This window comes from Lupinus angustifolius, unplaced genomic scaffold (assembly GCF_001865875.1).
Source record: "Lupinus angustifolius cultivar Tanjil unplaced genomic scaffold, LupAngTanjil_v1.0 Scaffold_50_88, whole genome shotgun sequence".
NCBI classification, from domain to species: Eukaryota; Viridiplantae; Streptophyta; class Magnoliopsida; order Fabales; family Fabaceae; genus Lupinus; species Lupinus angustifolius.
Window position 1 is genome coordinate 18987 of NW_017722416.1, and position 16475 is coordinate 35461.

At 29.7% G+C, this 16475-nt stretch overlaps 2 protein-coding genes across 2 annotated transcripts; both read left to right on the plus strand.

The window, feature by feature from the left end:
• The first annotated feature begins 850 nt into the window (after nucleotides 1–850).
• LOC109338993 lies at nucleotides 851–2716 on the plus strand. The gene is made up of 2 exons (XM_019576344.1): nucleotides 851–1237; nucleotides 1893–2716. Exons 1-2 carry the CDS (start codon nucleotides 859–861, stop codon nucleotides 2693–2695), a joined length of 1182 nt encoding a protein of 393 aa, XP_019431889.1. The 5' UTR covers nucleotides 851–858; the 3' UTR covers nucleotides 2696–2716.
• A 1564-nt stretch (nucleotides 2717–4280) lies between these two features.
• LOC109339001 (inositol phosphorylceramide glucuronosyltransferase 1-like) lies at nucleotides 4281–8653 on the plus strand. Its single transcript, XM_019576364.1, has 10 exons — nucleotides 4281–4703; nucleotides 4786–4906; nucleotides 5332–5517; nucleotides 5613–5776; nucleotides 6227–6334; nucleotides 6506–6643; nucleotides 6734–6868; nucleotides 7105–7390; nucleotides 7504–7627; nucleotides 8289–8653. The coding sequence occupies exons 1-10, from the start codon at nucleotides 4461–4463 to the stop codon at nucleotides 8413–8415; spliced, it is 1632 nt and encodes a 543-aa protein (XP_019431909.1). The 5' UTR covers nucleotides 4281–4460; the 3' UTR covers nucleotides 8416–8653.
• The last annotated feature ends 7822 nt before the right edge of the window (nucleotides 8654–16475 follow it).

A 16475-nucleotide genomic window follows, 5' to 3' on the forward strand; every position in this document is an offset into this window, starting at 1 on the left:
AATTCAAAGAATTGAAGCTGATAATTAAAAATAGCATAAAGTTATCTATTTTTCAACTCTATAAAATTGGATACACTTAATTAGAAATCATATTCATTTTACACACCAAATTATGCTATATCTATTTTAACAAACGCGTAAGTTTGCTTTATATTAACAAAACCGTGTCTTTAGTCTTTAATTAAATATAACTCTGTCCACTAATAATTATCTACCAATTAAATTGTTTAAGACTTAAACTTTTGCATGACATTATATTAGAAATTTCCTTTCATGCCACTGTAATGCATATATTATATATATAAGCCATATATATCGTTACATTCTTTAGAGGCAGTTAAGACACATAGTTATAGACTTTACGCAGCAACATAGTTATAACCAAAAGTCATACATTTCTCCTAGTTTGTTTATCCCAACACATATTACTATGTTGTTTTAGAAACTTAACATATTTTCTCCCTGTCTTCGTCGTTCCTACCGTTATTACCCACAAATGAAAACAAATGCAACATTACATTCCTTCCTAATATAAAGAATAAATCTAGATTCACAAATTTAGAGAGATAAACACAAAGATCCTTTATTGATTTGTCGTGTTAAGTGGTCACATTTGATCCTGATCGATCTCTACCATTTCCATCTCGATTCTCTACGAAATAAATCGATAAAACATTTTTTATTATTATTAATTAGACATTTACAAATAGTGAGCGTGTGGTTCTAGCGGCCTCATCTCTACCACCACAATTATTTCGCCACCGTCTCTTTAGAGTATTTTTAGGGTTTTAAGAACGTTTTCATCACTACCGTCGTCATCATCACCGTCATTAGACTTGAATTGAAAAGCATATAAAAATGTCAGTAGTTTCATCACCATTTCAGCTATTAGAAATAAACATGATATCAGCCCAAGATCTTGTACCTGTTTCAAAATCCATACGTGCCTATGCAGTTGCATGGTTACATCCAGAGCGTAAATTAGCAACACAAATAGATGAAATTGGACACACCAACCCAACATGGAATGAGAAATTTGTGTTCCGTGTTGATGAAGAGTTTCTCAATTCTGAAAAATCTGTTATCATGATTGATATTTATACGTCTGCATGGATACGTGACATTCTCATTGGCACTGTAGCTGTTCTAATCACCAACCTATTACCACCTTCTGTACGTTCTGGGAACCGTAAATCAAAGCTTCGGTTTGTTACCTTACAAATTCGAAGACCCTCAGGTAGGGTTAAATTGGACATTTTTGTGCTTTTTCTAACTCACAACAAATTATATTCTATTATACTGCCTCACTTTCAAATTTCAAATGCATTTGCTATCCAAAAATTGTTATATTATAACCAAATTTTATACAAAAATGAACATAATCATAATCACAACATAGTTTCATATAGACATGTAAAACGTTAACAATGCCCAAGTTATTATATATAAATAGCTTCTAACTTCTTTAAAAAAACTCAACAGTAGGTTTATGAGTCTGACTCATTGTTATTTCTAACAATCTCTCAAGTATAAATATGAGTCTTGTATTTGAGAGCATGTTCCATTCCTTCATAATACTCTATCCAACTGAACCATGAGCCCTAGTATCAACCTAATGATGAGAGAATCTTCAACAAATGAAGATCACTTGTCCCAAAATCATATCCATAATCTTGTCTTATTTCATTAAAATTTGGACACCTAATAAACATTAATATGTATGTTTTCTACTGCTCAAAAGTTTTAGTAGATATCACAATTTCATTGGACTAGGACATGGTTAAGGACAAGATTGGAAATAACTTATCGCCATTTTCAACCAAATGGAGGAGATTTGATACTAATGACCAGAATTTAACTTATATTCTGATATTTTCTGAATCTATCTTCAGGTCGCCCACAAGGGATTCTTAACATTGGTGTTACCCTTCTGGACAACACCATGAGGAGCATGCCAATGTATTCAGAACTTAGCACATCTTCTGTAGGGTATTGGGATACAATGGAATCCAAGAAGAAGAAGAAGAAGAACAAGAAACACAATGCTAAAGAAGACAATGAAACTGTAGAATTTGATCAAAGTGAAAACAACTCAGCCTTTGATTCTAACTTGTTGACATTGCAACGTTGCCAAAGTGAGAAAAACGACTCTAGCTTGAACGAATACAGCTACAATGGTGTTGGAAAAAACTACTATGGATTTGATGGGAATGGTTCTGAAGTTAGTGTAACAGGAAAAGGTTTTGGTATAGTGAATGCTAATGAATCAGCTTGCAATTCTGATGTAGGACCTTCACCATCATTGGTAGCAGCAGCAATAGCAAAGGGTTTGTATCCAATGCCAATGTTATCATTGCAAAGTGCTGAAAGTTCAGCCATTGATGAATGGTCTGAAAACAATAGAACAGAAGGTATGAAGACTAAGATTGAGAGATGGAAGAATGAACTTCCACCAGTTTATGATGATCTTGATAGTGATATTAAAAATATAAAGAAACAAAGTTCAATGCATGGTAGTAGTGGTAAACAAAGACGAGGGAATAATGGGTTGTGTTCTTGTTTTGGAACAGTGTTTGGGTGTGAGATTTCGATTACTTGTGGTGGTGGAGGTAAGAGGAAAAAGAAAGGTGGTGGTGGTGGTAAGGGTCGTGTTGCTAATGCATCTGAAATAACTTATGATCAATCTTATATTTGATGAGAAATATTAATGCATTTGTTTAGTGATGATTGTAACAAGTTTGGTATCAAACCATGTCTCAAATTAAAAGTTGCTTTGTTGATTAACTATGAAATAATTTATTCCTTTATTTATATGCATTTATATTATTCTTATATGTTGTTTGTTAAAGTAGTCATATTTTTTTAAAGTCACAAATAGGTTGAAACTAATAGATGATTTAATTTTTTATAGAAAAAAATGTTTTAATTTGATTGAGAGAGAGGAAATTGTACAACTATCTAAATTTAAAGTAAAATACTCATACCCTATCTCTCACAACTTTTATAAAATGAGCTCCCTTGTGCACACAAATACAAATAAAGATCATTTATCTCAAAACTTGTTTTTATTCTTTATTTCGTATCAATCAATTTTTAGTAAGTAATATAATAATATATTTAAAAACTTTCTTTTTATTTATGTATTAATTTTTAATTGGTAGAGATGGAAAATTGGTATAAGCATTGGGACATGTGATATATATCAAATAATTCAAGTATTGCTCATTAGTCATTAGGTTCATATAATTGAAGCTTTTATATTAAATTTTGATTAACTTTTTCAAAAAAAAAATCAACCACTATTATGAGTTTGGTTAAGGACAAAATTAAAAAAAAGTAATCATAGTTGTGAACCACAATTTTGCAACAAACAAAATATCCAAATAGTGAAAATCGTGCCTCCACTCACAAGTTTGATAAAGGACAAGATTAAAAATGGGTAATTGTTGATGTCATGATTATTATAAAGAGAAAATAAGGAATGAGAATAGTAAATAGGATTTTGGGATGACAAAAATATTCATACTAGTTAAGCTACTTGCAACATATGTTATCTATTTTATGGTGAATTTTAGTAATTGTACATAAATCTAATTATTCATGTAGAATAATCATTGTTTTATATATAATAATTATTACAAAACATATAAATATATATTTAAACTTAAAAACTTATTGGATACATATGAATACCCATTGTCCATTAATTACAAATAGTATGAATATAGGTATGAGAAACTACTGACTTCTATTCTGTTACCATCCCTAATAGGACTATAAGATACTTCCTCAAGAAAAACAAAATTAGTGGGTATCAAAGTTCTTTTACAAAAAGAAATATAGAAAGACAAAATTATTGCGAAAAAAATAATAACTCAAAAAATTATACCAAAGATAACTAATGATGTAAAATTTCCTCCACGATAATGACAGTTTTTTATGGTAATTAATTTTTATTGATGATATAACTACAAATTTAACTTTTCAGATTGAGTTTTAGGTTTTTAAGATATTATTTATGGGTACCATATTATAATTAATAAAAAATAATAAAATATTAATTTTTATATTATTTAGACTTGCTTTTATCATCATATTTTATTATTTTAATTACACTTATCATTATTTTTTGATTAAAAAATAAAACTCATATCTTGTACATGGATAATATAACTTAGTTTATATAATTTTATTAAAAATTTAGAGGGTTTGATGGTAAATTACTTAAATAAATATAGTTTAAATGACAGTGATTCAACATTGGGAAGAGTGTTTTTGCGTGAAACGCGTCACAGAGGATTAGGATTTAGGAATCAGAAGCAAATGAATAACATTCAAACTTTACTTTGTTTTCCATAAATACTGAAAGACTTTCAAGTTTCAACCTTTATCCACAACCCACAACTATATCTTCCTTCAATTCACACTCCAAATAATATAATATTTATTTACTCACCAAAATGAAACCAATTATTATTATATGTTTGATAATAATTTGTGTTGAATTTGAAGCTTGTATTGGATCATCATCATCTCAGACAAGAAATAATGATGCAGAAGCATATGTTACACTTCTATATGGAGATGAATTTTTGTTGGGTGTTAGAGTTCTTGGCAAATCCATTCGCAACACTGGATCCAATAAGGATATGGTTGTTTTGGTTTCTGATGGAGTTTCTCATTTTGCCAATAATCTTCTTCAGGTATGAAATTTATCATTTTTGTACATGATTTCTACTATTTTATTTGTTAATCACACCAAAGTTTTGTTCTTTTCTTTTTTAGGCTGATGGGTGGATAGTGGAAAAAATTAGTTTGCTTGCTAATCCAAATAGAGTACGCCCAAAGAGATTTTGGGGTGTTTACACTAAGTTGAAAATATTTAATATGACTAACTACAAAAAAGGTAAGAATTTTATCCCCTTTTGTTTATCTTGTTAATATTTCCATTTAGTTGAATTAGAGATATCAACAAGGAGTTGGTCTGCTGGATTAAGGTCCTACTCGATCTCATAAGGACCAAAAGGTCAAGAGTTCGATCTCTAAGAGCGAAACTTGTTGGGAGTGACAGCCACACCTTGAAAGGTATTAGTCCCTTATCCATACAGTGAGCGATACCCTTGGTAGTACCAAAACATGAATTAGAGATTGTTTCATAAGCAGTTTAGTTATGTTAAATATTTTCCTATTATTATTACTCAATTATGTAGTGAGCTGCTTTTGAATCTGGTCAAGCCAGAGGTGACAATTTGAAGTTTTTGGTCTTAAACTTCCTCTCTTGTAGTTGGTTTCTTGCCTGTTTTGTTTATGTTTCGAATATGGATGTCGCAGTTGTTTACCTCGATGCAGACACTATTGTGGTTAAGAATATTGATGATCTTTTCAAATGTGGAAAGTTCTGTGCTAATTTAAAGCATTCCGAGAGGTTAAATTCCGGAGTCATGGTGGTTCAGCCATCTGAAACCATTTTTAATGACATGATGAGCAAAGTGACGACTCTTAACTCTTACACTGGAGGTAAACAATTTTGAATTCGATTACTTTGATTTGTTCCTTTGAATTTCCTTCTTTTAAGCATCATAGTCTTTATCAGTATTTTTCCCCTTTCACAGGAGATCAAGGATTTCTCAACTCATATTACTCTGGATTTCCCGATGCACATGTTTTTGAGCCAAATTTGAGTCCAGAGGTGTTGAATTCCAGACCCGTTCCTGAAATGGAGCGACTGTCGACACTATACAATGCAGATGTTGGTCTTTACATGCTCGCTAACAAGGTACGAGAATATAGGTAATGAGAGGATCACTCTTTACCTTTAAGTAACTAGAGTCACTTTGAATGAAGCATACATATGCACTTTTTAAAAACATAATCAGGCTTGAACTGCTTATTTGAGTTTTGATTATCTGCTAACTTTTCTGGAAGAGTTACACTTTCATGTACCTGTTGTTTTATTAATGTGATATTCTCTGATACATATGTAGTGATTTGTTTTATATGTACTGTCTTTTGAACACATTCTTTGTGATTATAGGAAAAAATATGACATTCAAGTGAACAGGTTCGCTGTATTAATTGAATAATGATTATTATGTACAAGATTTTATACACACCCGCATACATACCAAATATATTTATTCTTCCATATTGGGCATTCCTTTATATTGCATCCGTGATCTTTCAATTCACAATTCAATTACATAACTATTCATGTTGATCTATCCAGTGGATGGTGGATGAAAATGAACTGCGTGTGATTCACTATACACTAGGCCCTCTTAAGCCTTGGGACTGGTGGACATCTTGGCTTTTGAAACCTGTTGATGTCTGGCAGGTATTTGCGCAACTCATTATCTTTTTCTTTGTTAATAATATCGTGGAAGTTGTTGTCTTACTCAAATTTACAAATAGGCCACATTGCTTAAGTAATCGTGTCGGCCCAATTGAAGCTTGTGACAACAAGTATGCTGACATATTTGTTCTTTCCTTGATCGGGTGCATTCAGGATGTAAGGGAAAAGCTTGAGGAATCACTTCCTGGGACAGGAGGGGGCCAAAATCCAAAAGACGGTTTTCTTGTGAAACTTCTCTTTCTGCTACCGTTCTTTGCTTTACTCTTCTGTTGCTATCATTCATTTTTGAAGGTCAGCTATCATGAATTGATATTATTGCCCAATTTCCGAACATTAAGCAATTAGGTCTTTACAGAAGTCTGTGAATACTTTTTTCTGCAGACTCAAGGGCACTTCAGTTCATTTAGTAGAAACTCACTGTGGAATAACATCAGACACCTTTATTATAGGATTAGATCAAGTGGATCACTTCCATATACTACCATTTCGTCATCAACGACCAATTCATCCCATCAGGTTGATTTTCTCTTCTCTTTCTTCTAGTTTGGATTTTGATCATCACATGCGTGGCCCTCCCCTGACCAATTTATTTGATGAGTGGCAGACACAATGCCCCGTCTTTCTCTCTCATCAAATGACCTGGTCATATTATGATTTCAAGTGAGAGGATGCATATCCGGTAGTTGGATATGCACAATAAGATTTATGTATTTTCAGCATGCTAACAAATTCATTTCTATGGTATTAAGCAGCTCTTAAATGGGGCTCAGCATAAGGTTCCGGCTTATTTGGGAGGCACTTCTGTTGGTGTTTGTCTTATGGTTGCAGTGATGTCTATAGGACTAGCTATTTCGATTATTCCTCGGCAAGTAATGCCATGGACTGGTTTGCTTTTGATGTACGAATGGACATTCACAATTTTCTTTATATTATTTGGAGGTTATCTCCATTTCATTTACCGGTGGGGAAAGATCTTGGCATCACGAGCAGCATCGTCTTTGTCATCTCCTGTATCTTCTGATTATGATTCCGGAAAACGTGCGTTCTCATGACTAAACTTATTTTATGGTTCCATGTTTCATTTAATTGTGACCTTTTTATTTATTTGTTTATCATAATCATTAATTTTACATGCTTACCGATATTTGCAGGTCATCAGCGACAGTTGTCATCTTGCAATGCTGCTAAATGGTATTATGGTTTTGGGATGGCCTTGTTGGCCATTGTTGCTCCGTCTTTGCCTTGTCTTTTTGGAGTAACTGCCTTATTTTTAAGGTAAGTTTGCATTCTAATACAGGTCTTATTGGAGCATCATAGATGCCATCACAACAGATCTAGTTAAAATACTTTGGACGTTTTTTTCCGTTCATGAAACTTGCATCTTTATGGTTCAAAAGAAACTTTGTTTACAGTGGCATTTTCTTTGTTATGGTAGACTATTGGCCAAAAAATTTTATGGGAAAAGTTCAAAATCACCCCTTGATCTTTGCATGATGTGCAATTTAATCCCTGGGCTTCAAAAAGCACATAAAATGACCCTGAACTCTGCTTTGCATCTGATGTCCATTTTACGAAGGACCATTTCACACCGTACTAGAGTTTTGGGTCTTTTTTTACATGACTAAATCACACCCTACAAAATTCAGGAGGTGCATTTGGACTTTTCTCTTGTTTCAAAAGTAAAAATTCAACCTTAGAAAGAGCCTCCAATATCCAATCTCTGCTAAACTGTTATTTCTTTTGAATGGTAACTTACTTATCAGCAAAAGTTGAAAGTCATTGAACATTTTGCTTATGACCCTTCTGTAATTTTGAACTGGAATTAACCATATTTCTGTCTTGCAATCCTAACTAAGCTTTCTTATGAAAAAAAATTCAGCATTGTTCTCAAATCTTTCTTTTTGAAGTGACCCTAATATCTTTGTTTTTTAAACAGGCTGGGTTTGATGGTTATTGGGGGCATAATATTGGCTTCTTTTATGACATATGCTTCTGAACATCTTGCTATCCAATCATTTATGAAAGGTCTTGAAGATTGGGATATTGCAAGAAATAGAAGCTAGTGTTTCTTTTGTTGTTTGTAATTAGGAAGTGGTTATGTAAACTATGGTTGATACTTTCATGCTTTATTCAACTAACATGTGTTGTAGTCAAGAAAGTTTTGTCATTCTAGCATTACTTTGCAGTGCCATTGTTGTAATATTATTTTTGACTTTGTTCTATTGAAACTACACATAATTGTGTCTCAAAACAGCTATAGGCAGAGACAAGAACAAAAAATTGGTTTATGAAATTGACTTTTAATTCTTTGAAAATTATTCAGTGTTTTTTAGGATAAATGGTGCTTGCACTTGAGTAAATATTAATATTGCTTAATATTGGGTGGTCTGACTTGAGAATAAAGATATGTTATTATAAACTAGGTCTCTTTCATATCAATGATAATGAAATAAAAACAGAAAAATAATAAATTTTTAATTTTTTATTAGCATAATATATTTTCATTGATATGAAACATAATTTGAAATACAATTTAACTACTTACCGATTTATGACTTCAACACTTCTAAGTTAATTTACATTAATGGTGCATCCACTGGTTTTCAGCATATTAAAAAGGTGTTTTTTGAGTTTGTTAGAGCATCTTGGGCGGAAAATAACATTCGCATTCTTATTTGGCTGTCACACATTATTTTATAATTTATTACAACTTATGAAATGAAAACAATATTTACTTTTTTTTGCAAACATCATTCCTATAACATTTACCTTTTTTCACACCATCTACATCTTTCCTCACTTTGATTTGGTTAAGAACAACTAAGAATTGTTCTTATTTATGAACAAAAGTAAGAAAATAAGAACAATATATTGGAAAACAGAATAAAAATATTCTTATTCCTTTAAAAACAATATTAAGAACAACTACTATTTTAATGAGGCTAACCTAGTGAGAGTGAAAAAGTAAAACTAATGTTTTAGATTGGTGGTTGAGTAAGAAAGTTAGAAAATGTAAGTGATGTAAGAATTGTTGTTTTGATGCGCATCACATTCAAGATGATAAATAATGGACCAGATTATATCCTTATCCTAAAGTGATAAAGTGTGGCATGACACCACTATTAACTTTATACATAACAAAGACAATGGAGAAAACTACAAATGTTTGTGTGCCCTTTAATTACATTGGCATTACAACACTTGAACCTTTTGACTAAATAATTGATAATAAGTGTTATAAATATAACTTCATTGCATCTTAAGATACAAGAAAAATATTCCTGCATACTAGCTTCACATGAATATTCTATAGAACTAAACATAAATTTTCTTTGCAAGTAAAGACCCTTTTGAAGTTGGAAGCATAAGAAACAGAACGTGTAGATTATTACTATATTTATTGTAGAATAAAGTATCTCTTTATACAAGGAGATAACTATCTTTTACCATTAATAAAATCATGAAAAATATCATATTTAATTATTTTTTACAAAAATATTTTTAAAATTAAAAAAATAATATATATATTATGATTTTACTAGCTGGATGAGATAATTTATCTCATAATATAAAAATATATTTTATTCCACGTGTTTGTAAGTGGTCAATCTCCCCCTCTAATTGCTTGCTATTATTGAACAGAAATAGTACACATAGTCACCGACACATTTATGTGTGTATATGTACATCCTTAAATTTCTTATTACTTCCTTCAATAATGTTAGGAAATAAAGAAGTACTACCTCAGATAAAAATTGGATATAAGTATAAATACTCATATATCATGTACCCAAAAAAAACAAGAAATACTCATATGTCTAATTCTTTAACAACTTGGATGAAGATGTGGTATTAAAATAAAATACAATAATAACAATTAAGTTTAAGTGGAGTCAATTTACTTGTTCAAATGACTTCACAATGATCTATGGTAAAATGTTTATTGACAAAAAGTGGATATCTAAATCCTTCTTTTTTGTCCAATAGCCTCACTCTACTTCTAAAAATTGAATTAATATTAGTTTGATATACTTTTGGTAAGCTTCTAAATATTTTTTTCATTGTCTAAATAACCTAAGATATGATTCTATCCTCTTTTTTACAATAGGAATTATCTTATCTTTTTTCTTAATGCATTTATTTTTAATCTTATTTTGTTTGGTGTATTTTCTCACCCAATAGAATATTCTCATATACATTGAGAATTATTGAGTTTATAGTTGTAAGATAAAATTTTCTTTAATGATATGTGAAACATTATGTTATCTCATCTATTTTCTATACACAGTTTTTCTTAGCTGCTTCATATATTGAAAGCCAGATTGGATCACATGCTTGTATATAATAATACATGAGGCTATGATGAATCCTACATATGTTACCATTAATTTGTATCTTAATTGACAGAAGCTTTTGTTGATTCTATTTAATTAAGAATCCAATTGAACATTAAGAATAGAAATAACTGAAGCACACAAATAAACTTTCATAAAAGTATCATAAATGCAGCTGCAAATCAAACATACATATGGTCCTAATCTAAGTGGAAATTAGAACACTTACAACATCAACAACAGAGATCATATATATATATATATATATATATATATGTATATATATATTCTTCTTATCTTAGAACATAGATTATAGATGAAAAGCCAAGCATGAGACTTGCCTAGATGGCACATATTTCCTCATATTTCTTGTGGTATTGTTATATTTGGCCAAGGCTCCAATAGCATTAGAAAATACTTCATCTTGCACCAAAGTGATGATGATGATGATGTTGTTGTTTTCAACCTTAAGAAGAACATTTAGAAAAGTTAGGAGATGATGATAATGGGAAAGAAAGAAGCTAAGGGATTAGATATGTTGGGGATCCAGAGATTGTGGGTTATATTTATACACAAATGTTTTTTGAACACCTATAATACGACATAAATAATCACCACTGTAAATTTAAAACACTTTATCATATATATGCAAATGATTTAAGTGTAATGTTTTACAGTTTTAGTATTTTTCTTGGAGCATTGACCATGGATCAACAAGTGGCAAGGATTTTATTTGTGAATATGGTGGACCTGACCAACTTTTTTGTCACTAGATGATTAAAGCAAACTATTGGTTTATTAGTGTAAGACTCTACTGAATTCTCAAGTAAATGTTAAATATTCGATTCATGGGAATGATATTTATTGGGAGGGATAATCATGCACCATAAAATGAATTAATTCCTTAGTTAAAGGTAAGATAATATGTTTGGTTATACTATCATTAATGCAAGCTATATATAATAATAATAATTTCATATCTTCATTATATATAGATGTATGCTTAAGAAGTTGCCACCCTATTATATTGGTGCAAAATAGACTTATAATTACCTTGCACGTTGCACACTCCTAATTTCAGCATGAAACCACTTATTAATTCCCACCTAATGTACAATGAATTAATCCATGTTTTGACATTGTACAGCTCCAATAAACAAAAAATAAAACATGATATCATTAGATAAAAAATTTCAGTTATCAGTTAAAACTTTAGTTTCTTATAAATCTAAGATTCTAGTACAAAATTTAATTTCTTCACTATCCGAGTAATCCATAATTTCCTAATTTCTAAGTTGATTAATTTACCAAGGTTGAATGAAATGAGTAGTTTTCATATGTAGGTGTTAATGCATGTGAAGAAGTATTTCGGGTTCTAAAAAAATCCTTGTTGGGGCAAAAATTGTAGTAAAATAAATAAATCCAAAGTAAAGAATGATTTGGATAACCACACATTTACATTTTATTTATGAGTTAAATTTTGGAGGAGAAATAAACGAAAATAAATGTTTGTGAGTAATAAAATACACTTATCAAATGACTTGGAAGTCTTCCATTTCTCTACAAATTTCAACTTGAAAACGAACCCTTAACCCTTTCTTTACAAGTGGGTTGTCTTTATCTTTCTTTATGATGAAAACTAAATCTTTACAGAAATTAATGTATGAAATATGGGTTGTTAAGGCTGTTAAAGTTGTTGCATGAATGCTTTTTGTTTTATTCAATCATGTTCATAGTCAATCATTATTTATTGTAAGTATTGATTCTTAGCTCAAGCTATTTATAATAATTTGTACATTTTTTTCAATGCGTGAGCTTTTAAGGTAAATTGTTTTAAAATAAAAACGATATATCTTATTTCAAAAAGTCTTCATGTCAATAATTATATTGTGTTTATCACTATTGCAGGAAAATGATGCAGTATGTATCCACAAACCCATAATTACGATTACGATATCACATGGAGATTCATGAAGACACAATATTATATTATATAAAATACAATTTAAAATACTAATCCAAAACAATTATGAATCTACATCACACATTTTAAGAACCATTAGTGAGGTTAATGTTGGAGACAGGTAGGCCCAAATTTGATTGGTCAGTGCCTTTAAAGAAGTAAAAGAATAGCCACAAACTCTATTTATAATAATGTAATATAATAGCACTCAATTAATTACAGCATTTTAAAAGGCTATGAGAGCTAGTAGTACATGAGGAACAATTTTTGTAATCCTTCAAGTGCTGTTCCAACTAATTTGTGAAGGCACGCTTCCATTAACTTATTAAATTACTTACTTTAAAGCCAATCACTCTATGAGTTGCAACTCTAGTGCTATTGCTATTGCTACTCCTATTAATTTTGAGACTAAAGGATTAAAATATGAGAAATAAATGTATATTATTACCGTATGTATTTTTTATAATATTATTGTATCATTTATTATTTATTTTAATCATTATTGACTCTTAACTAAAAGTAATATAAATAAATAGAAAATGATACATACATAAATCTTTATATTACCAATACATAAATATTACATTTTAAAATAATAATATACATGTAACAAATAAACTGTACGGACAACCTCTCTATATTCAAATGCATAGTTTATAACTCTTCTCCCGAAAATGCTTAATATATAATTCACATGTATGACAACAATTAATATAAATAATTAGATTTTATTTGAACCATTAAAATTATATATATATAATTTTTTTAAATAATTATATGATTAATAATTGACTTTTAATGCTAATTATAAATTTATGATTATAATGGTCAAATTTATTATTATCATAATCTTTATATGTAAATATTTTTATATGATGTTCTCTTTGAGCGACTATATGTATATATAATAGTGTAAAATATGTATACTGATAGTCTAAAGATTTACACATATGCATATTATCATTTACCATTCATTTGAATTAATTTTTTTGAAAAGTCAACAATAATTATACATCAATGGTAGATGATATAATGACAGTATACACTATCAGTGCATACATCATTTTCTCTATATTTAATTATAGTGAAAAGGTTAAAATGGGAGTGTACAAAAAAATTAGGTGAAATCAACCTGATGTCACACAAAAGCCCTAATGGGTCAAGATTCACAAAAGATGATGGTTGTTTATTTGTTTCTGACAACACTAATATTGATCATCATAGTCACTTTCATATACACCCCATTTTGTCAGGTTGCTATAGTGTAGAGTGAAGTGGGATATATCATCATATTCAACTAATATCTAAACTTTAATTTAGACCACTTCCATCTCAAGCCACACAAATTTTACTACCAAAATACAACATTAAGTTTTTTCCCCTCCCATTCTTATTTAAGGTACTATGTACTAGAAGGTTTTGGTAGACCAATTATTAAGTCACTTTACAATTTTATTTTACTAATTTATCTCTTATTTGGCCTTTAAAGGCTTTAATTTTCTCTCTTTTTATCTTGGATAAATCAATAGTCAATACATAATCAGATTAAATATTGTTTTTAATATTATTAAGGTTGTACTATTTTTAGCATACCAATAAATTAACTAAATTTAACTATTTCTATTGGTCTTTGCAATTCTATTGAAAATGCCTTATAATAAGTAGAGAGAATAAAATACATAGTACATATCGTCATAAGAGATCATGATTTAGACACGAGAGTACATATATATGACACATGCAATATTGGATATGGTTATTTCCCATTTTATCTAATAAATTTCTTAGTAATTTTTAAATTGGTTGAATTGTTTAATTGATGTAGAAAATGTCTTCCATGTCAAGTACCAAGACATTCGATTTGGGAAGTTTAGGGTATGTTTGGTTTCAATAAATACTTTCTATTTCCATTTCCTATTTTTATTTTCAAAAAATAATTTTGATGTTTTCATTTCCTCAAAAATCATGTTTGTTATTAGCATTTTCAAAATCATTCACTCTAAACCAATGTTATGAAACCCGGAAGAGGTCTCGTATTAGGTTTAAACAATTAAACCGTTCGCCCAGACCGAGTGATTTCATTTATAATTTATGATTTTTATCTATATATAAATCCAAAATTTATATAATTAATAATTATGTATAATTATATTGAAATAACATATCTCCATCTTTTTTTAGAATAAAGTAAGACAAAACATTAGAGCATTGTTCTATTTTATAATTTTCAAGTGAACTGTTCGGTTCATTTTGTAGGTTATTTCGGTTCAACCGTGTTTAACAAGATCAGACCGAAATTTATTCGGTACAAAGCAATTCAACCTCTCATTCGGTTAAGACTATAAGCCATAGTTTTTTCACGTCTGATCAGCGATCGAACCAGTCCGATCGCCCGGTTATCACAACATTGCTCTAAACTTCACAATCCAAGACACACTTGATGAGAGACACGTTGATCGATTGATTATGAAGTTTTGTTGATTAGCATATATAGTAATTGAAAATACTTCCCTCATTTCACATATTTTGATATTTAAGGTTATACACATAATTTAATAAATTATTAAATGATATAAAAATTCGATACAATTTGACTAAATAGTCACATTTAATGCACACTGAAAACTAGATAAAAGAAGAAAGGAAGAAACATGTGGTGAAAAGATGAGTAATATATAAAAGTATATTAGAAAATAATATATAAATATCCATTGAGTTTCAAAAATTTCAAAAGATTTGTAATAAAATGAAAAGGTTAGAAATCAAAAGATATTAAATTGATTGGAGCAACAAAAGTTTTAAGGTTTCAATAAAAATGTCAATTCCTTGTTATTGAAAATATTGAAAATGACATTTTTTTCATTTTCAAATTTTCTAAAAATGAAACTTATGTTTTCGGAAATATAAAATGAAAATAGCAATGCAAACATGTTTTCATCATTAGTTTCTATTTTTATTAAAAATGAAAACATAAAATGACCAAAGCAAACACACCCTTAGTTTTCTATATCAATCCCCTCCTCACTCAATGCAAACATTTATGTGACATATTAAAAATAACGAAGCTAGCAATTAACACACATATGTTTTACTCAAAATTCTAATATAATGAAGCTCTCTACAACTCATCACCACTATTGTTTCACTCTATGCGCTGATGTTAATTGCTGACATTAATGTCACCACTATAATTAATTATGCAATCTCTCATCAATGTCTTATTTTTCACCTAAAGTTCTATGTTGTTTCCAAGTTATCTTCATTCTCTAGGTCATTCATTCACCACCACCACTATTACTTGTATGTTTCCTCTCATTTTTAAGATAAGTGTTTAATTAGGATTCCTTTGATGTACTTTACTTGTGTGAGCTAATGTTAATAATGAGAATTATTGCAAGGTTTGTTGTGTTTCCTTTGCAATTTGTACAATTTAATTATTTCCCTAAGGGACATTGTCTTGATTGTTATAATTGTAGTTATGAAGAAAAGCTAGTTGTTTCAAAAAATATGTGTTTGGGTATGGAGAGAACATTATTATCAAAGATTAAGCACAAACTATAGTATTATTGATATAGAACTTAAGGGATATAACTTTTAGTACAAACTTAAGGGATAGTAATTAGAGGTTTAATTAACCTAGGTTATAACCTTAACATGATAACCTTTCTACTTCACTAAATGACCTTCGACCATAACTTTAATTTTTCGTCCTTTCATCTTCGTCAAGATGATCTACAACCATAACCTTAACTTATTAGCCTTTCATCTTCATCACCACTCTTCGTCATAAGGTATGTAGTCTTTGTCATCAATAACTTAGGTGAAT